We start from the raw sequence: 20,770 nt of genomic DNA, 5'->3' as shown, positions 1-20,770 counted from the left end.
ATCAATGACTGACTGATTGATTAATGCTGATTTTAATATTCCGGAAAGACTGCAGTTTGAATGAAGCCCTTTTATACTGGGCTTCTCACCTGAAGGAATTTGGGAATCCAATAGCCTATCATTAAATTCTGGGGGAAAAGAAAAAATAAGCAAACAGCCTGGATGACTATTTCAGGGGGGGAAAGTAGCCTAATTGATGCATCTCCTGCATCGTGTTTTGCTAAGTATACGAGAGAGTGTTGTCAGGAAGGCTCACTCCTGGGGCCAGCTGTGTCTTTAGTACCAAGGGATGTGGCTGCGCCTTTGAGGTCCTGTCACCATGGGTTTGTATCCAAGGATGTTGTTGACTGCATGGCTCCAGGCATTTCAGTCGTGCTTTATATGTTTCCACTTTCTTTCACAGAAAAGTAACAGGATCAGGACATTTTTCTCAGTTGAACTGAAACAGAAAGTTTGCCGTTTTCTTTATAAGGGCACTTCAAAGTGTCTTTATAAGTTGACCAAATAATGCAGTGAGCTCTCACAAAAGTGCCCAATGCATTATTGCTAGCCTATATCATTAACTTGCCATGAAATTCGACCACATGTTTTTTAGATCCCAGTAACATTCACTCATGTGTCATTCTTTGATGACCGCGCTCAAGCAGATTTGCTCGTTTTTGACATAGATAAAGGCCTACCTTCTCATTTCGGATTGCCTAATCTGACATTAAAAATAATAGGAGCATCCCTCATTTATAATATTCGTATGCATTTATTAGCACTCCACGTGCGTAAACCCACGCGTGTCATCGGTGACGTTAACGCGCACCACACGTCTCCCTCTGACTCCCTCAGTGACAGAGCGCTTTCCCGGTGGTTAGTCAATGCACGACGCTGCTTAGTGCCCACTACGGGAGGGACGGTACGTTACTGGCATGGAGAAGAAAGAGGACCTCTGACCACCGCCGTGAAAGCATGCCCTCTCCTCTTCGACAAACAAAAACTTTCTGATGTCCGCGTTCTTCTCTGGTGCGCCTATGCTTGGTGAGATAATATCATTCTGGCTTACTGGATTCTGGGTTAGTTGATTTTTGTGTTGTTCATTTGACTGGACACATCTATAACACATTATTGCGGATTATGTTGCATCTTTTTATTATTATTTATTTATTTGTTGATTTTATAGCATACTACTAGGTCTGCGTGTTTTGATATGTTGAGGGTAAAATAGACTATCTGAGCTATACGTGGTTAAGAGCAGCATAACTTCAGTCTTTGGTGAGATTAAAGAATGTAACAGGTGGCACAGTACAGTTGTTGCACGCTGTTTGTTGCAGGTGTTATGAGCGGTTGTGGTTTGTTTGTCCCCTGGGGGAGTTTATTCACAAGGGATTGCACCATAGCTGTGAGTGGTGTGAATCATTGTGTATGATATGATATGATCGTGTTTAGCCAGATATTTAAGATGCTTCTTAATGACCTGTAAAAGGCTTGTGGCAGTAATATGGCCCCTTTTTGTCTTGTCTTGGGGCCAGAAGTCACTGGATGTAACAACAAACAAGCTTCCTGGTTGTGACAACTGTGCAAAGATCTGTAAACCAAGAACCGAGAACTGAAGTCAGGAACAAATAGAATGAGAGTTATCAGTTTCAATCTTTTGCTGTAGATTACTGACATAAATATAAGAAAACAATGTATTGCATATTCATTCATTTAATGGTGTTAAAATGGCCAAAGTTGACTAATATATTTGTGGCAATAATATCTGAACAATGGATACATTTCTGGTTGTGTCCATCCATCCATCTTCCTGCACTTAGTCCGGTTCCACAGAGGCAGCAGTCTGAGCAGAGATACCCAGACTTCCCTATCCACGGAGGTTAGGGAGGTCTGGGCATTCGACACGTTCTCAGGCCAGCTTTGAGATGTAACCCTTGAGCATCCTAGGGCCTTCTCACAATGGGACGTGCCTGGAACGCCTCCCTAGGGAAGCGACCAGGACTTGAAGGAACAGTAGCTCTACTCCAAGCCTCTCCTGGTTGACTGAGCTCCTCACTCTTTCTACCTCTACCCTTTCAACCACTTGTATCTGCAATCTTGTCCTTTCGGTCATGACCCATATCTCATGATCATAGGGGATAGTAGTTAACTCGTAAAATCAAGAGATTCGGCTATCGACCTCGGTCCTTCTTCACTGTAACAGTTCAATACAGCGACTGCAGACGCTGCACTGATCCATCTGTCATTCTCATGCACCAGGACGAAACAACCACACTGAATCTGAGATTTGACTACAGGTTGGATTCTCCTCTCCAATATCTTGAATAGGCCTTACCGGGAGGCTGAACAAACCCTCTGGTCCATCTTCTTAAACAGAGGCACCACCGCCCTGGTCTGCTAGGGGTACAGGCCCTGATCACCACATGACGTTGTGAAGACGTGTCAATAATACCTTGATAACAAATTAATTACATTCTCACATGATTATGCTCATTATATAAAGAAATACGTATTTAGATACGTATTTCTAGATTCAGCTATATTCTAGTTGTGACCTGAAATGTGCCTCCTGTAAAGCGATACAGAAAGTCAGTGGTTTCTATTAAACCAGCTCTAACTTCTGAGATCTGTCACTTAACTGTATTTGCATCTGCATATGTGCATTTTGAACAAAACTGAAACCATCACCTGTCCAAGATATACAGGAAGGGAACTGAATAAAACAGAGTTCTTCAAGGAAGTCTCCATTCTTTGTGTTTAAAAATCTAACAAACATGTCAGCTGATGATCATTTTATATAGCCCCAATTTTTTTACTATTTCCTGTTGTTTTGTTTTTGTAGGAGCCAAAAGGCCAAGTCTGTGCCAAGTCTGGAGGTAAGTGAATAACTGATCAGTTTACCATCTGCAATTTAAGGGGTCATCTAGTTACAAGGAATAATAGTTCATTTAGAAAATATACCATAGGCATTTCACTTGCAATGTATGGAGAAAAGTAAAAAAAAAGTAAAAGTAAAAATAGCGTAAAGCAAGTTAGAACAATAAGTATTTCAGTGAATATCACAAAATAGACCTTTTTTTTTTGCTTTACCTGTTATAACACTCAAAAACTTTCCTACTACAAAATTATCTCGGCTAAGGGATGCATAGTATTTGTAAAAGTGTAAATGAAGCATAATATAAGACATTTAAGTTTTGCATGTGCACAACAAATTCTTTGTTGTTCTATTGCTTAGCTATTACAGATACTGTGCTACTTAGTATTAATACAAGGCAAGAAAACTTTATTTATACCGTGCATTTCGTACACAAGGCATTAGCCACATCAAAAAAAAGTTTAGAGAGGGAAAAAATATCTATGTCCTTGTCCAAATGGCAGTATGTGTAAGAATGAACTAGGTCAGAACAGATTATGACCTCTCTGAGAGACCCTGATTCTGGCTCTTCAACTGTGTCCTTGGTGACTGTGTAACGATGAGTGAGAGAGGAAACACCGCCCTGTGGGACTCTACAGTTGTGAGGGGAGAGGCTTCTGCTATTCAGTTAGTTTGACATAAACTGTAGGCCGACTCTAAGTACGGGGAGTGTCTTGCTACATCAATTAGAACCTTTGAGTTAGGATGTAGACTTTAAATTGTTATTTTGCTTTTTGTATTGGCAGAGACAGAGACAAGAAATAGAAAAACAAAGGAGCCATGACATGGAGCTAATGGGCCTGCGCTGGGAACTGCTCCTCCTCCACTCACAACACACAGCACCAGCTTCACCAGGTGAGCCACTATCATCAGGTTCAGGCCTTTCTTGAGATGGAATACACTATACATATTCTCTATGTAAAAAAAAAATATGTGTTGTTTTTATCATAGGTTTTGACATAATAGATTATGGAATTACATAATACACGTCTTATTTTATTGAGATGCTCAAATTTTTCATTATTTTTTCCATGTAACCAAGAAACCATTTTGCCTTTTTTTCTTTTTTTGGAAAGGAATTATCATGATAGGAAAATGTAAATAAAAAAAGTAAAAAATTGTGTCAAAGCACTCCCCCTGGTGGAGTGGAGAGGTAAAGGGTTGTCCTGATAACTGAATTCTTGCAGGACATGACTCAGTCCTGGGGCTCCCAACAAACGTTGGCGGGGGAGAATGCACAGCGAATCCTCTACAAATCTAAGGTAGCTTTATTAGCTTTGTTAGCCAGCATACATTTAGCTTGTTCACTATCATTTATCTTTTCTTAAAGGATGTTAAACAGCCATCCTTACTTCCGAGGCAAAGTGAGTACCCTACCCAAACAACACTAAACAACATAGACTGTTTAATGAAAAGCAAAGTGCATAATTATTTATGTTTGTTCGTGGGCAGGTCAGGGAGATGTCCAGCTGCGAATGACCCGACACCCTCACGTGGCCCCTCACAAATCGTAAGTGAAGGGTAAAGAAACTTGATCCATCAGAAGTCATCAAATCTAAAACCACAGGTCCTGGACCATATGTCAGGCACCAACCAGCATAAAATAAGATGCAAATCATAGACATCCACATGTGCACAGCTTTAAGAAACACGCACAACAAAGGGAAGTAGGAAATTAGGTTGCTTGAGGCTAGCACAGGGCAGGTCAAAGGTCAGTGAACATTCTAGAAAGCTGTCAGTGAGAAATGATGTGCTCCGGTTTGTGAACTTTTAATTTTCTTGTTTTGAACCCCCCCAAAAAAGTTTTTATTTAAGTGTCATTCGTCAGGTAATGGAAATAAGAAATCCCCACAGAATGTAAATCTGCCTCATAGCATGGCTTAAATTAGCTGTGTGTCTCCCACAGAACATTTCAAACAAATGAAATCAATCCAAAAACAAATACATTAACATTCGAATTCCACCTGTTTAATGTTCAGACATCATTTGACTCTTTAAAGTGACATTTTATTTAATTACAGCATGCTTGCTGATGATCTGAAGCTGAGCAGTGATGACGAAGATCTACAAACTGTAAGTCATTTTTGTAATACTTTTGTAATACTTTTGGTTGTTTGAAATGTTAATCATTTCAAATAGACCACTCCTACAACTTGCTGCAAGACTCATAAACATTTGTCTTTTGAATTGTCAAAAATTCTCACAATGGCACCCATAACACGAAAAAGTCATATGAGTGAAACTTATCCATACTCTTTCACTTAATAAACACAAAACTTAATGGCCACATAAACGAGAGGCTTATGCAATTTTGTTTTTGCAGGTCAGTCTTGAGCCAGCATGGGACGGCCACAGGTATCCAACCTCTCTTCCTTTTAGACCATTTTAGACGAGTGAGCGGATTATGCGTCTTGTCACAACAGGGCTTTCTGTGTTTGTGTGCGCCTCAGTCTACTCACCCCTCCTCTGTTTGTGTTGAATGACAGCCGGTCGGCCGAGCGAGTGCTCTCACATGGCAGGAGGGTGCGACATTCCAGCTCAGACTCTTCTGACTCAAACTCCAGCGGCGAGTCAAGCACCAGCAGTCTTCACTCCCACAGCTCCAGCCCCGGGGCTCCCCCTGAAACTGTGTCACCTACCTGTGCACCAGATCCCTGCAGCAGCAAAGAGGTACTGAGAAATTTGTTTAATGGGCATACATGATATTATAGGTAATAAGACAGTGGAGTAACTAGAGACAACAAGCTGTGTGATATTAATACAGTACAATATTGCAGACATGAGCGTATGTGTTACAAGACAAAAGTATTATTAGAATATCATGCCTTTGTTTCATAACAAAAAGCTGTATAATGAGGAAACCCCCATGGAAGTTTTTCTTGAGTATGCTGAAAATGTACAATTAAGATTTAAGATAGGTATGTTGCTTATTGTGAGAGTTGGCCTGAGTCCTCGGAGTATGCAGGCAATGGAAAGGAAATCTCAATGAATGGAAAGCCCTGTACATAGTGGACGGCAGGACCAAATGTGAACTACGCTGGGCCCCAGGAGGTGGGAGTGTGTGTTGGAAGGGTGGGGTGTAAAGCATGTGTTTTTCATTTGCGTTCGAGTGTCTCTCAAGAAGGAGATGGGGGTTGGAGTTTTGAAGACTGCATATACAGAATTCCAGGTAGCAAGAGCAAGAGGGAGGGACAGAAGAGAAGCAGGGAGGGCAGTCACGATGGGACAACAGATGCAGTGTGCACTCAGGAAAGGGAGCAATCGCTGTGGGATTTTCTGTTTGACTTGGGAAGAGGAGGTTTAATTTAGCCCTGGTCAGCGAGGGAAAGGAGGAAAAGATATTCATGACAGAGCCCTTGGAATATAACTTTGGGAACTGTGAGTATTGTACTTTTCTTGTTCAAATTCCTTTAATCAGTGTCGACTGTTAAGTAAACATTACATGAGTCATTTGACTTAATTGGATGGGGGTTGCAACAGTGTAAGCACAGATGTGGAGACAAAAAGGAGAATTGGTATGAGTAATCATGGAAATATTGGCAAGCTAAGGCTGCAGGCACTAAAATTACACTATTTCTTTATCATTTTTTTTAATTATTAACCTGTTACCTGCAATCTTATGGTTAGGTTTAGAGTTAGGGTTAGCAATTGTGCATATCCAAATCTCAAAGCATATTGACCTTATAGCCTATATTCCAGTGTGATACCTCATTTGAAAGCCAAGACCTTCTAGTTTTTCTAAAACTATGTGTAAGATTAGTGTGAGTGAAACACAACTTGCATCACATTTGCCGTTCCTAACCCTAGCTTTAGTTAAATTTCCAGTATTCATTTTGTTTTGTTTTGTTTTATATTTAAGATTGATCGACCTTCAGTGGCCCATTGGCAATTGGATAAGTGGTGGAGTAAAGCCAGAAAAAAATTGTCCAGAGGTGAACAGAATCCCTCTGAGAACATTCCTGGATATCCACCCTCTCCAAACGCCCAGAGAGCCCCATCGCCAGCCAGGTCCTGGGACAGTGACCAAGAAGACAGCCCGCGCCAAAGTCCTCTTACTACCCCTCACTTCAATTATAGACTCACCAGCAGTCCTCAACCAAGCCCAGGATACAGCTTTCAACCCAGTCCGTTGTCCAACACCAGTCCGAGATCCAGCCCAAGGCATAGTCCCATCCCCAGCCCAGTTTTAAGTATTTGTCCAAGTCCGTGTGGAAGTCCAAGAGCCAGCCACAGTCTTAGCCCACTGCCAAGAGACACTGTGAGAAGTCCTAGTCCAACGCTACGATCATCACATCGAACACAGCATCCTGACGTTCGTAGCCAACTGCAAACCGCCACTCAGGGGATAAAAAGTAGAACATGGAATGACCAATTGTCTAACTCTGATATTAGGAATAGGAATACAGCAGGTAGTAATGAACACCTTCATAAATCCAGATTAAAATCTAGACATGCACAAGACCAAAATCATAACAGACCCAAGGCTGTTACAAACTCAATCCATAAGCACAGTTCTAAGTCTAATTCTCTATCAAGCTCAAAACAAGTTTTTGACACTTCCAAATCAAGGCAAACCACAACCAACGGTAGCAAATCGGTCCACAAACCCTTTACCAAGCATAACTCGCACGTCTACTTTGAAGTCAACCACTGTGAGACCACTAACAAGACTGGCAACAGCTCCCATTCTCAGCTCACGACCCCCAAGAATTCAAAGTCCAAATCAAGGCCACCACAAATCCCAAGCGTTGTACATGGTTTAAAAAGCTCACTGAGGAACCCAGAACCCAAAGAGCAGGACACTGGATATATAAATGTTGAGGGCAGGCAGCACGTAAAGAAAAAGAGCAGCATTCTAGAAAATCCACAGGGCAAAAGGGAGAAAAGAGAAAGCAGGAGGCTGGCGGAGGAGCAGCTTAGACGTCCCTGGATCCACAGCTCAGAGGAAGACTGCGAAGCTGAAGGGCTAACCGAGCGAAGAAGGGTGAGAGAGGAAGGAGACCGTCACAAAAGGGACCAGCAACGGCATCACGGATGGCACGGAGCCCAGGTCAAACCCAAACCGCCCACCAGTCATCATCACGTTCAAGAACAAAAACACAAGGCTAAGAAGGAACGAACCACAACCATCATCAGCTCACCTTGCGGCACCCCAACACCCCCTAGTCCTGTCTCCTCCTCAGCGTGCTCCTCGAGCGCGGACTCCGAGTCCGAATACCAGGCCCCCATCACAAAGGTCCCCGCAGACTCTACCTCCCAAAGACAAGTCCGGGGAAGGGTTCGAGACCCAAGCCGCCCTGATGCCAGCAGGCCAAAGTCTGTACCCCTCAGAGTAGGAGTCCCATGTGAAAAGCAGCCGAACGAGTGCAAACAAAAACTGTATACTTTGGTACCGTTTGGACGTAGCGAGAAAAGTGCAGCGTCTTCTCAGCGTGGTCTGGGAAATCTGGTGGTGCAAATCGATCTCTGTCTCCTCAAAAGAGTCCCAGACGGTGCTGCTAAAAAGCCTCTAACAGACAGTGCCTCCACCACGAAGGACAAGCAGCGTGAAGCGATGAGACACCTGTATGTCCCTGATGGCAAAAGAAAACGCAAGGTAATAACTACTTACCTTATTTTTTGATAGAATTATTATTATTTTTTCATATTAGCTGTTTGTTTAATTGTAAATTAAGCTGCTATAAATCAAACTCATTTACACGGCGCTGTTTGTTTTGTGTAACTTACGTGGCTATTTTCCTTTTTTTTGGTCACACTGACAAACGCACTCTCATTCATCCTGGGCTATTATACATGTTGTTAATATTTGGGGAAATGTATTTATATAACTATATAGCTGTTAACTGACAATTCAGTATTTCTAGAAATCAGTGAAGACCAGGAATTATAATCATCATAAGCCAGGTCAAAACATTTGCATTTCGACAGTGCAAATACTGCCATAGAATCCTGACTTCTCCTCCAACTCAATATTTTGGCCATATCTTTCTCTTTGTAGGGCAACAGTCTTTTTGCACCATGGCAGTATGTTGTAAAAGTATCAATTTATGTAAAAAAAATAAGCCTGATGCGTGAAGTTTGCATTGTGTTATGATTCGCTGATGTTGTGTATCATCAACCCAAATAGTCAATATGTGACAAAAAGAGGTTTAGCCTTTTTCGTCACCTTTGACTCCGAAGTCAATACCTATTTCATCACATGCTGACAAAATGGGTAACAAATTAGGTATAGTGTCTTTAGTCTCTTTAGAATGGTTAGTCCTGTGAGCACAGTCTATATATGGAAGTACTGTAAGAGTATTATTAGTACTACTGTAGTTTTTGTGAGCAGATGGAGAATGGTGCCCCGAACAGAGAAAGCAAGAGGAGTGTTACTTATGCAAATGAATCTTCATGTCCTGCAAATGACAATCACATTGTGACTGAAACAACACACAATGGGTAAGATTACACATAAGATATTGTTCAAATGTTCACTATGTTTCAGTTATAAACTGAATGTTTACACTCACAGCCCCTTGGACGGCAAAATGCCATTGTCCCCAGTATCTGACAACCCAGAGTTCATCAAATGTGGCTCCCAAACCAAGACATCTGAGAAGAGCAGAGACAAGAACAGAGATGTCAAAGTAAACTGTTGACTACGTTGGATGTTATTGAAATTAAGATGTTTTTTAATTATGTTTTTAATGCTTTCTTTCTTTTGAATTTAGCCAAAGATGGAGGTGGAATGTAATGTAAATGTTTCTCGAAACACTAAACCACCACCAGAATCCTGGGGCTCCTCAGGACATAGAGGGACCGTGACTCTTCCTGAAACGTGAGCAACAGATTCAGAGTAAACAAAAGTCTGCAGTGGAGGTCATTGTTACACCCAATAACAATATCTGTGTTTGTCTGTTCTAAAGGCAACATCATGCTGAGTTCTATTTACATGAAGCGAAGAGAATGAAGCACCGGGCTGATGCGATGGTTAGTACTGTTTACCTGGAGCTTATTTATTACTTTAAAAACTACATGGGTCAGTTTATGACATTTTACAAATGATTGGTAAAATTAAGGCAATACTGTATTTTGTTCATCATCAGGTAATTGTCCCTTCTGGAATAAGCCTCTTAGATTGATGGTGAAGTGTCTTCAACTGAAATAATGTCTAGATGATTATATATAGTCACTAAAAACACAGTTAAACTACGTAATTTAAAGTGCATATGACACATTAGAGATTTTGTATCCAGTTTTCCTTACTTTTTTGCGATATTTATCATTTGACTTCTTTATTGGACACTGGTAGGAAGTAACAGATGTAGAGGTAATCTGTTTAAACTGTTGCAGTGCCAACCATATTATATCAATGGGAAATGTGTGAGTTTTTATTAATATTGTAATGAAAATGACATTTCTTCCCAACTTTTCTTCATTAAATTTCTGCTTTACTCAAATAAATCTATGATTATTACCAACTGCAGTTATAATCCATCCAACTAAGTCATAACTACAAAAGGATTAAAACAAACCTCTTCATATACACTTCAAACATATGTTCTTCTTCAATGGTATTTATTTATTTTATTATCCCCCCAGGTTGACAAACTCGGAAAGGCAGTAAATTATGTTGATGCTGCTTTGTCATTCATGGAATGTGGGAAGGCAATGGAGCAAGGTCCTCTTGAAGCAAAGTCTCCCTATACAATGTACGCAGAGACGGTTGAACTTATAAGGTGAATTTCCCCTTTTTGTCCCCTGCATGGTGCCACAATATAAAGTAAGACGGTTTCTCTACATATCCACATTTTGTTTAAAGGTATGCAATGAGACTGAAGAGCCATTCTGGTCCTGGAGCAAGACAGGAAGACAAACAACTGGCAGTTCTATGGTTTGTATCAGTCACGCTATCAAAATGATTAGTTTTTATTGTGCATCTATTTGTCTTTGACATGTGTGTCTGCAGTTTCCGATGTCTTGCACTTCTTTACTGGCAGATGTTTCGCTTGAAAAAAGACCATGCACTGAAATATTCTAAAGTTCTGCTTGACTTTTTTAAGGTATATATAAACATTATAAATACATGCCTGAACATTGAATACAACACATTAGTACCTAATGTCTGAATGTATGAAAGATGACTTGTGAAACTTCCTTCCTTGTGGCTTTGCAGACTTCTTCTAAAGTGCCTGCTGCAGCTTCTTGTTTCAATGGCTCAGGGAAGTAGGTGAACTAAAAGTTGACTAAAATCTGTGTAATGCAGGTCTATCTTCACATAACACTGCTGGGTTTTCTTGTGTCAGGGGTTCCAGAGAACACCCATCCTCTCTCTCCCCTAATTCCAAACACCACAGCTGGAGTTCACATGGGGGCAACACATCTTCCTCCTTCATCAACATTCCTCATCGAATCCACCAGATGGCAGCAAACCACTTAAACATTACCAATAGTGTATTGTACAGTTATGAGTACTGGGAGGTGGCAGACAATCTTGCAAAGGAGAATACAGGTAGGGAAATGAAAAAGAAAAACCTTGGCATTAGGGGGCATACAGTGCATCTTATTTTGTCTGTTCATTTCAGAGTTCTTCAACTACTTGAACACCGTAACTGGTCCACTGACACTCCACAGCAGCATAGCTCATGCTGTGCAGTACACGAGGCAAGCTCTTCAATGGATACGCATTAGTGCCAAACTGAACTAAAAACTTGATCCTCGGCATCATCCCAACAAGACCAAGTGAAGAATATTTCTTTGTTGCAGATAACATAGGTGCTACAGTGCTGTTTAATGACTGTCATCCTCATAGGATGTTATGTGCTTTAAGCACATGCTATGTCTGAAAAGCTCTAAGATTGAGTTTTTTTTTTAAATATCCTCCTGAAGGAAGTTTAGCCCATTTTTGTGCTCGATTCATTAATGGAATTTGGAGTGTTGTAAATGTATTTGACCTTTTTTTTTTTTTTTTAGGATCAGTTTATCATAAGGTACCATCCATTAGCGATATAGGCCTACTGTTTACAAAAAAAGTTTATTATTGTTTGTTTAAGTGTTTATACTGGAACTTAATTGGAAACGAATTTATAATAAAAATCCAACATTTTTTTGCTTTTATTGCTTTTGGCCCATTGGAAAAATGTGTGATCTAGGATAGATGGCAGTAAAAACAGTAACTTGCACCTATAGGGCAAATCTGACCTGTAGACTGTTGGCCTATGTAACAATTAATAATATTTCTGTTTGTTTATTTGTTTATTTGTTTGTTTGATGTTTGTAGCTATGTATCTAGGCCTATGTATTCAGTTTTTTTCCCCACCACGTTGGCGATCCTTTTCTGGTGCATCACCATGGAAGATAACTTCAGCATCTTACCGTCTGGTACCATAGCAACAGAGCACGAGAAGGGAAATTCTTCGTGTCTCGGCGAGCCCAGAGTCAATAATAACCCACTCTAATATTGGGGATTGTTCTTCAATATGCAATACACTGTAGTATGGGCAATAGGACTAGCACCGATATTAGGCTATTGGAGGTTTAGGACAAGTAGCCGTGTAGATGCATGTTGAAGGCTCGTTGTTTGCTGGCACACGACGAGCCTTTGCGTCACGACTATCAGTGCCCACGTGCCGGGCCGTTTGAGGACACGCTCAGAGACAGACGTAAAAATTCAAGACTACCTTATCTGACTCTCACAAGATGATGGGCTACCAAACACCTCTGCGTCACGCACTTACACGATGTGATAATTCAAGACAATAATGCCTGCCATGTATACACAACTTAATGGTGTTCCAAAAAAAAGCTACTGTAAAGAGTACAAACAGTGCCCGATTAGAAATGACCCAGGGATTTTGAGGTGACGTGCACTTGTTCACCGCATAGTGGCAGTAGCACGATATAAGATACAGCTGAGCAAAACCAATAGCAGCTGAAATCAAGTGAAACAAAAGTACATATATATACGGAAGTAGTGCATCCCATCACAATAAGCGTCTCATAGTCCTTCTTAAATTTGTTGTAGTTTTTCCTGCATAATCATAAAGTTTTACATAGTCACAAATCTCAATCAAAATTACAAAATAGTGCTAAGCTATTTTAAGCATTTTAGAATAAACTACTTGTAACTGAATTTAGAAACAGACCGAACGGTGTTTTATTTTGAAAAACCGGAAGTGCCTTTCTGTCATGGTTGTTTTTTGGATTGACGCAGAAAAAGGAAAGCAGCAAAGCAGGCGGTAGAAACAGAAAAGACAAGAGCTAAAGGACTGAGAGGGTGGACGAAAATATCGAAGTGACATGGCGTGGCAGCGTGACAAAACAAGGGCACTTCGGTTCACTGAAAGCGGTTTTCTAGCGACCAAAACAAAGATTCAAGAGTCGAGTTAACAGTGTGGAGGGCTTTTTACCTCGTTTAACCAGCACGCACTTGGATTGTACTGATCTGCAGAAAGAAGTGTGTGGCTAACAAGCCGTGTGTCACACAATAATAAAAGGTAAGAAGGTATTAAACAAGTGACTTCTTTACCAGAGATTGTCTCAGAGCCGGTGCTTGAATCCACATTTATAACACAGTGATTAAGTTACAGTATTGAACCTCGTTTGTGTTACATGTGCATGCTGTGTTGTCAATGCAGCATACCACAGATTTGTATTCCGCCTGTTTCAAGTGACTTGATGTTATTGCAGTTCTGTCCTGGCGACATGCATGATTTGCTCCAGGCCAAGCATTGCCCCAAGACGTGCAACTGCTTAATGTTGGCACTTCGCTTTTGCATAAACTACCTGTCAGTACCGTATTTGCCCGGGCATGCCCTTGACTGCCACCCCTCCGCAAACCTTCTGAACAATTCACATGGCAACAAAAAACAAACAAACAAAAAACAACTCGTCCAAATTAACTTTTATACTGGGTGAGCTCTATTCATATGTTTTTGTTTTGTTTTTGAAGTAATTGGATGACACACTTATTTGACTGTTGCATCTAACTTACATTTTAATGTTGAAGTAGTAAGATCTTGTTCTTGTAGGTGAATCAGAATGAGTCGAGAAGGATGGATGAAGAAGAAATCTAATGCATGTGAGGATAATGGATGGGCTGCAAGGGTGAGTAATTATTTTAGACTATTCTTACTCAATGCTAACAGACTGGCAAAGAAAGTATTTTCCCTTTTTGGGGGTCACCTTTTCAACACATGAAGATCATTATAATGCACAATTTTTATTTTGGCTTTAATTTCTTCCATGTGCAGGGTGGCTATATGGCTGCTAAAGTTTCCAAGCTGGATGAACAGTTTAAACTTGCAGCCCCCAGAGAAAAGCAGAAGGAAGGAACATCTTCAAATATCTTTACTGGAATTGCAATCTACGTGAATGGATATACAGGTAAATGCATTCTGTTTTTAGGATCTCATGTGCAGCACTTTGGAAACATTTTGTTGGTTAAATGTGCTATACAAATAAAGTGGATTGGATTGATTGGATTTATGAGTAGTTACTCATTGATTAACTTTAAAATAAATTCTGACAAATTGTATTCTTTCTTATTTTTGTCAGATCCAAGTGCAGATGAGTTACGCAGATTGATGATGCTGCACGGTGGCCAGTTCACCACTTACTACAGTCGCTCTAAGACCACTCATATTATCGCAAATAATTTGCCTAACAACAAGATTCAGGAGCTTAAAGGGGAAAAGGTTATACGACCGGAGTGGATCACTGACAGGTGTGCTCTGTTTAGTAAAGTATATTCCACATTGGTTTTTGTAGTCCCTAACGATATATTATATTTTACAGTATCAAGGCTGGACAACTTCTTCCTTATTTGAAGTACCAACTGTATTCTAAAGGCAAAGGTTTACTTTTCACAGGGAAAAACGTGCATCAGGACACGAACAATGTGGATCCCTGCCATGTCCTACCTCAATCCAACAACAGTCAAAATCATTTTCTACCACAGCATAGCAAACAGATAGTAAATGCTTACAACAATAATTTCGCCCCTAATTATACCAAAAAACATGCCAGTTTACAGCCGCCGTCCAGTATCGGTGAGCCTCAGGACAAGAAACTTGGTCACCCACAACCTCAGATGAACTCACTCAGATGTCAGAGTGGTGGAAACGATGTGGAAATAAAAATGTCAGTATGTTGTTTTGCATTTGCTTTTGCCTTTTTATGCTTGGAAAAGTTAATAATCAGATTTTCCCCCCCAGAAACGGAAGAGTAAAGAAACAACTCAACCTTTCACCACGACCTGCAACGAAGGATCCTCCTTTGTTGAACGAAGCCCCTGTGACAAACGGACACACTCGCCTCAGTAACAGTGCCTTAACACAGGAGGGTCTCTCTCCTGTTATGGAGCAGCCCTCTGACTTGGACTTGATTGAAAGCAAGGCCAGAGGACCAGACTACAAATGTCTTATTTCATCAAAAAGTTCCCATTCAGATTTGGATCCATATGACTTTCCCCATAGTCCTGAAAATCACTCTGAGGACTTTGTGTCAAATGATCACCTTGACTTCAAGGATGTAAATATACAGGAACCCAAAACTATGAAAACGAACGATTGCTGCCATTCATCACAAGAGAATAGTCCTAATATTAATGGCCATTCCCTCCATGGAAATGTATGTGTGTCTCGACTAAATGGGAGTTACCACAGTATCGTATCTGACCAATTATCTGTGAACAATGGGATGGAAAAAAGCAATTCAGTTATTGAGAAAACATCTTCAAAGTCTTCCTCTCAGATACAGGCTCAAACAGATAACTTAATATCTGAGTTTTACTCACATTCACGTTTACATCAGATCTCCACATGGAGGTCTGCCTTTTCTGAGTATGTCAATGAACTTCATTGTAAGAGAAGAACATTGGATTCTCGTTCATTTCCTGGAACAGAACGACTGAGAAAAATGAAGGCACAAAGTGGTGCCAGCCAAGGTATCTATATACATAATTACTTGTAAATTATGTAAGTCATATTGTTGCTTTACATTATCATTATGTTTTTAAAATATAAATATGTCTATTTTCAGGTCCATCTGTAAATGTTAAATCATGTATATTTCATGTTGACATGGATTGCTTTTTTGTATCTGTTGGAATCCGACATCGTCCAGAACTGAAAGGCAAGTTTCTTTAAATTAAACCAAGAATACATCTTGCGCTACTTTAGTTTAAGTGTCTTTTGTATTTTACAGGGAAGCCTGTTGCTGTGACCAGTAATCGAGGACAGGGCAGGGTGCCCCTTAGGCCTGGCACTAACACACAGCTAGAGAAGAAATACTATGAAAGCAAGCAAAATATCCCTCAACATGGTGAGTTGAACGGATATGTGTTCATGATCATATAACATACATCAAGTGCGTAAAATAATGTGGTTCTGTATCTTAGGATGGGAGGAAGAGGATCTACACAGAACTCCTTCACAGGAGATTCCTGACGTACATACTAATGAAGTAGAACAGGATGCTACTGCTCTCTCAATGGCAGAGATTGCGTCTTGTAGCTATGAGGCTAGGTAACACATTTTAAATAACGCATCTCACACATTTCCTGTAGTTTTGTTTTACACCTCACTTTTTTAAACAGACAGGCTGGTGTAAAGAATGGAATGTTTTTTGGCAAAGCAAAACAGTTGTGTCCATCATTGCAATCTGTCCCTTATGACTTTGATGCCTACAAAAAGGTGGCTCTCACAATGTATGAAACTTTAGCAAGGTAAGACTAACGACTAACTTGGAACATAAGATTTATTTTCAAAAAGATTTGTCGACAGATCAACCTGATCACCTCTCATCCTCCACAGTTATACTCATGACATAGAGGCTTTGAGTTGTGATGAGGTCTTAATAGATGCCACTTCAGTGATCAAAGAGTTGGACATTAGCCCTCATGATCTGGCCAGTGCCATGCGAGCTGATATTGAGGAGAAAACTGGATGTTGTGCCTCAGTTGGAATGGGTAAGACTGCTTTGTTTTAAAATGTACAATGAAATTACAAAGCTAAGAGTCATCCTTTTGCTCTTGGTTAAGGTTCCAACATTCTGCTGGCTCGGCTCGCAACACGTAGAGCTAAGCCTAATGGCCAATATTTTCTGGAGTCTCTAGAAGTAGATGATTTTATTCGTGATTTGACAGTAACCAGCTTGCCGGGTATAAGACTTTATTTTCTATGGCATTGTTTAGTTCACAGTATTTGTTCTAATTGGCTTAATATATTTTTCTTCAGGTGTTGGGCCTGCAATGGGAAGAAAACTAGCTGCAATAGGGGTCAGGTCTTGTGGTGATCTTCAACAAGTGTCCATTTCTGTGCTTCAAAAGAAGTTTGGGCCAAGAACTGGACAAACACTTTTTCGTTTTTGTCGAGGACTAGATGACAGACCAGTTCGATATGAAAAGGAACGCAAGTCAGTCTCTGCTGAAATGAACTACAACATACGTTTCACCAGAGTAAGATTCTTTGTTTTACGATTGCGTTTATAAGTTATTATTATATATAAACTAAAATGTAAATGTGCTTATTTCCTTACTGCCACAGATAGATGAAGCCGAGTGCTTCCTCACAAATTTGTCCATGGAAGTTCAGAAACGGTTAAAGGATGCTGGCCTACGTGGCCGCAGAGTCACCCTTAAAGTCATGATTCGCAAAGTGGGAGCTCCGATAGAACCTGCTAAATATGGAGGTCACGGCATATGTGACAGCATAGCCAAGTAAGTCATCACTAAACTATTTGGTCACAAAGTTTGGATAGTTTTGTAGCGACAAAATGATCACAACTTCTTCTCTTTCAAACTATAGAACTGTAATGCTTGCTCAATCTACGGACAATGGTCTACTTATTGCCACTGCTGTCATCAAGCTTTTCCACGGTATGAAGCTGCAGGTTCAAGATCTTAGAGGAGTCGGAATCCAGGTCCAGCTGCTTGAAGGAAATAACTCTTTGTCGTCAGAACCTCGCACACGTTCAATCAAAGACTTGTTAACGCGACAGGAATATAAAGCACAATGTTCCAAAACAGGTTGGCAGTGGTTCCCACTTGTCGTAGATTGATTAATTGTCTTAATAAAAATTAATTGACAAAATTATAATTGTTTTACATATATCTTCTAGATGCCACAGACTTCAATGAAAATGCCACCTTGAACTCATGTGAGTCATCCTCAGCTTGTAGCTCGTCCGTTGAGCCAGTTCCTGAAACAAGCAAATGGAAAACTCCAACAACTCCAAAGCAATCGCACCCACACCTCAACCTTAGCATTGAAGTTCCCTCTCCTTCCCAGGTATGCATCTCTAGAAATATCTGACTAAAATGTACTTTTACTACCAAATATTGTTACTGTATACTTAGGTGGATCGTTCTGTATTAGAAGCCTTGCCAGCCGAACTCAGAGTGCAAGTAGAACAATCCTGGACTTTTCGAGAAGGAAAATTAAACGGTCACATTCCCCCAACTCCACAGCCTTCTTTCCTGAGGCCCTGTTCCCCTTCTCCTCAACTACCTTCCAATTCTATAAAGTGCTCTACACCTGTGGGCAAACTAATTTTACAAATACCTAATCAGCCTGAAAACCCAGGAATTGTCCTTGAATTACCCAACTTTTCGCAGGTAGGCCAATTTTTAAACATCAATATGGGTATTTACTGGTCATTAGCTTGATTTGTGATTCATTCATGGTATAGATTGACCCAGAGGTTTTTGCTGCCCTACCCAAAGAGCTTCAGGATGAAATTAAATCTGCCTACAGCCGAACAGCAAATCTACAGAAAGACCAAGGTTGTCAGTTATAACCAGAATTGAATAAATTATTGAATTGAAAATGTTTTTATGCTTGACCAATTAACAGTGAAGTATGTGCCTTTATGATTTCTGCAGCAGAGGTGAAAAATCCACTATTGCAGCTAAAACAGGCGATAGTGGGTCCAGGTCGTGCTAAAAGGCAATACAAGAGGAAGAACAACGCTAGTCCTTCTAAAAATGGGCCGTCTCCCCTTAAGAGACAACTTTTGACACACAGTCCAGCTAAAACACTTCCACCTCCATTGAAGATGAGTGAACCAGTTGACATAAAGGTGAGCTCATGAGAACTTAATCTTTTCATTGGTTGAAATTGTGGAGTATATTTGAGGATCTTACATGACTGTTGTTTTTTAGCCTGAAAATGGCCCTTCTAAGGAGGAAGTCACAGGTCATAAAGTTGCATCTCGTGCTCCTCCAACGTTGGCTGGAGCCTCTGAATGGACAGATATTAAAACACTTCTGCGGGAATGGGTCTCCACTATCACTGGTAATAAAACAAAGTTGTTATGGATTATACATTTTTTTATGCTGTTGTTGTAACTTTAATACTATATGGAAATATGCCATGCTTATAAGGCCTCAGCATTTACAGTACACACGTTCACTGTCTGGTTCCACAGGGACGTGAAAGCATTGCAATCTAATTTAGAAATGTATGCACCAGCATTTTTAGCATCACAATGTAGTTTACTCATGAGGATGTCTAGATGCACCCATTCTGGAATAGTAAAACATTAAAGATGATCAAAGTCAAGTGGCAGTTTGAGCCCAGCTACTGTATGTGACTGTGCATAGTGCATTTGACACGTGCCTTTATTTATAATTTGTTTGACAGCTTTATCTGGCAGATTAATAATACATTATTAATAACAGCGTAAAATTGCTTTAATTGCAATACTAATAGTGCTTATGCTTGCACTTTATTAGAGCCCATGGAGGAGGACATACTACAAGTTGTGAAGTACTGCACTGATCTAATTGAAGACAAAGATCTGGAGATGTTGGATTTGATCATAAAATTCATGAAAAGGTAATTCTCATAAACGTGTTCACTCTGGAATGTAAGTTTTCTCTTAAACATTCATTATAATTTTTGCAGGCTTATGAAGCAGTCTGTGGAGTCTGTCTGGAGCATGGCGTTTGACTTCGTTGTAGACAATATTCAGGTTGTCCTGCAGCAAACGTACGGCAGCACGCTGAAGTTGGTGTGATTGAAATACAACTGTGCGGAGTTGAGGACCATCAGCTGCCAAATATGGATATCCTCAAGAGTTCCCTGATGCTTGTGGTAAAGTACATTGTGCTCAAAATGGTGGGCTGCCAGTTTGATTTACGGGTTCCTCAATTGTACAACTGCTCATAGCCAGAAGACCATTGTGAATGAATGAACAAGAAGCAAGTGTAAAATGCTGCCAAATTAATAATCTAATGGCAACATTTTCCTTGTTTACTGATTTCAATTCGGGATCTCCAAGAGTAAATAAAATGCTAGTGATTAGGGGAGCACAATTTTGCTAAGATGTCTTCTAGGCTTTTTGCACGGAATGCTGTGCCCAACTTCCTGTGGGCCAGTGTAGGGTAACAACTACTTCCTATCGAAATGTAGGTAAATCAAAAATAAGATTAAAAAAAAACAAAGCGGAAAATTTTAAGAAACTAAACGTCAAATTGAGCATTTTTCAAAAAAATGAGCTCTGATTGCGGTGCTACTTTTACATTTGTAAGAGTTTAGTTGTTAGCCTTTATCTTCAACATTAAAGCATCCACATTTAGAAACATAAAACACAAGTCTCCTCCAGTGACTGCCATCTGCGTGTTTTCTGTCACATACTGTTTATTTCACCAAGCCACAGCTATCTCCTCCATAGGAATAAAACACAGACCAGACACACTAGGAAGTTGGCATCATGTTGACTTGCAACATTCCGTGCAGTGTTTATTAAGAGCCTGTTCAGTTGCGATGTGTGTTTTTAGTTTGAAAGCTCACATTTTAAACACGTTCAGGTGCTTTAACATATGAAATATGAGGTGCTAAATTAGTATCCCTGTATAATCAGGTGTATTTCAGAAATGGGCAAAGTCTA

General features: G+C 40.3%; 2 protein-coding genes across 3 annotated transcripts; both read left to right on the top strand.

The window, feature by feature from the left end:
* The first annotated feature begins 837 nt into the window (after window positions 1-837).
* Window positions 838-11,784, top strand: aff3 (AF4/FMR2 family, member 3). Its single transcript, XM_079562468.1, has 20 exons — window positions 838-1,026; window positions 2,825-2,858; window positions 3,643-3,751; window positions 4,084-4,158; window positions 4,227-4,260; window positions 4,349-4,406; window positions 4,918-4,969; window positions 5,220-5,251; window positions 5,383-5,566; window positions 6,756-8,492; window positions 9,228-9,337; window positions 9,411-9,525; window positions 9,610-9,716; window positions 9,805-9,868; window positions 10,481-10,617; window positions 10,701-10,772; window positions 10,848-10,941; window positions 11,055-11,104; window positions 11,185-11,390; window positions 11,464-11,784. Exons 4-20 carry the CDS (start codon window positions 4,087-4,089, stop codon window positions 11,583-11,585), a joined length of 3,246 nt encoding a protein of 1,081 aa, XP_079418594.1. The 5' UTR covers window positions 838-1,026; window positions 2,825-2,858; window positions 3,643-3,751; window positions 4,084-4,086; the 3' UTR covers window positions 11,586-11,784.
* A 1,303-nt stretch (window positions 11,785-13,087) lies between these two features.
* On the top strand, window positions 13,088-20,311 carry rev1 (REV1 DNA directed polymerase). 2 transcript variants are annotated; one of them, XM_079562499.1, is made up of 22 exons: window positions 13,088-13,374; window positions 13,909-13,984; window positions 14,131-14,263; window positions 14,435-14,603; window positions 14,675-15,019; window positions 15,094-15,824; window positions 15,920-16,012; window positions 16,085-16,201; window positions 16,278-16,404; window positions 16,476-16,604; window positions 16,693-16,847; window positions 16,920-17,039; window positions 17,116-17,336; window positions 17,425-17,597; window positions 17,686-17,906; window positions 17,999-18,168; window positions 18,237-18,494; window positions 18,569-18,662; window positions 18,762-18,958; window positions 19,041-19,173; window positions 19,614-19,716; window positions 19,786-20,311. In XM_079562499.1, the coding sequence occupies exons 2-22, from the start codon at window positions 13,919-13,921 to the stop codon at window positions 19,895-19,897; spliced, it is 3,867 nt and encodes a 1,288-aa protein (XP_079418625.1). In that variant the 5' UTR covers window positions 13,088-13,374; window positions 13,909-13,918; the 3' UTR covers window positions 19,898-20,311. The 2 variants fall into 2 exon arrangements, with proteins under 2 accessions (XP_079418625.1, XP_079418624.1); XM_079562498.1 differs by lacking the exons at window positions 13,088-13,374; window positions 13,909-13,984; window positions 14,131-14,263; ... (2 more) ...; window positions 15,094-15,824; window positions 15,920-16,012 and having other exon boundaries at window positions 16,089-16,201; window positions 18,569-18,665.
* The last annotated feature ends 459 nt before the right edge of the window (window positions 20,312-20,770 follow it).

Source organism: Gobius niger (assembly GCF_951799975.1).
Source record: "Gobius niger genome assembly, chromosome: 9".
NCBI classification, from domain to species: Eukaryota; Metazoa; Chordata; class Actinopteri; order Gobiiformes; family Gobiidae; genus Gobius; species Gobius niger.
Note: the sequence above shows the minus strand (reverse complement) of the source record. Positions and strands in the feature narration are given on the sequence as shown.

Bases quoted from the DNA above. Each gene is read 5' to 3' on its own strand.
- aff3 (XM_079562468.1), top strand. From the start codon at position 4,087: ATGACTCAGTCCTGGGGCTCCCAACAAACGTTGGCGGGGGAGAATGCA. The intron at 9,526-9,609 runs GTAAACTGTTGA...TTTTGAATTTAG, and splicing joins ACAAGAACAGAGATGTCAAA to CCAAAGATGGAGGTGGAATG. The intron at 10,773-10,847 runs GTTTGTATCAGT...GTGTGTCTGCAG, and splicing joins AAACAACTGGCAGTTCTATG to TTTCCGATGTCTTGCACTTC.
- rev1 (XM_079562499.1), top strand. From the start codon at position 13,919: ATGAGTCGAGAAGGATGGATGAAGAAGAAATCTAATGCATGTGAGGAT. The intron at 17,040-17,115 runs GTATAAGACTTT...ATTTTTCTTCAG, and splicing joins GACAGTAACCAGCTTGCCGG to GTGTTGGGCCTGCAATGGGA. The intron at 19,717-19,785 runs GTAATTCTCATA...TAATTTTTGCAG, and splicing joins ATCATAAAATTCATGAAAAG to GCTTATGAAGCAGTCTGTGG.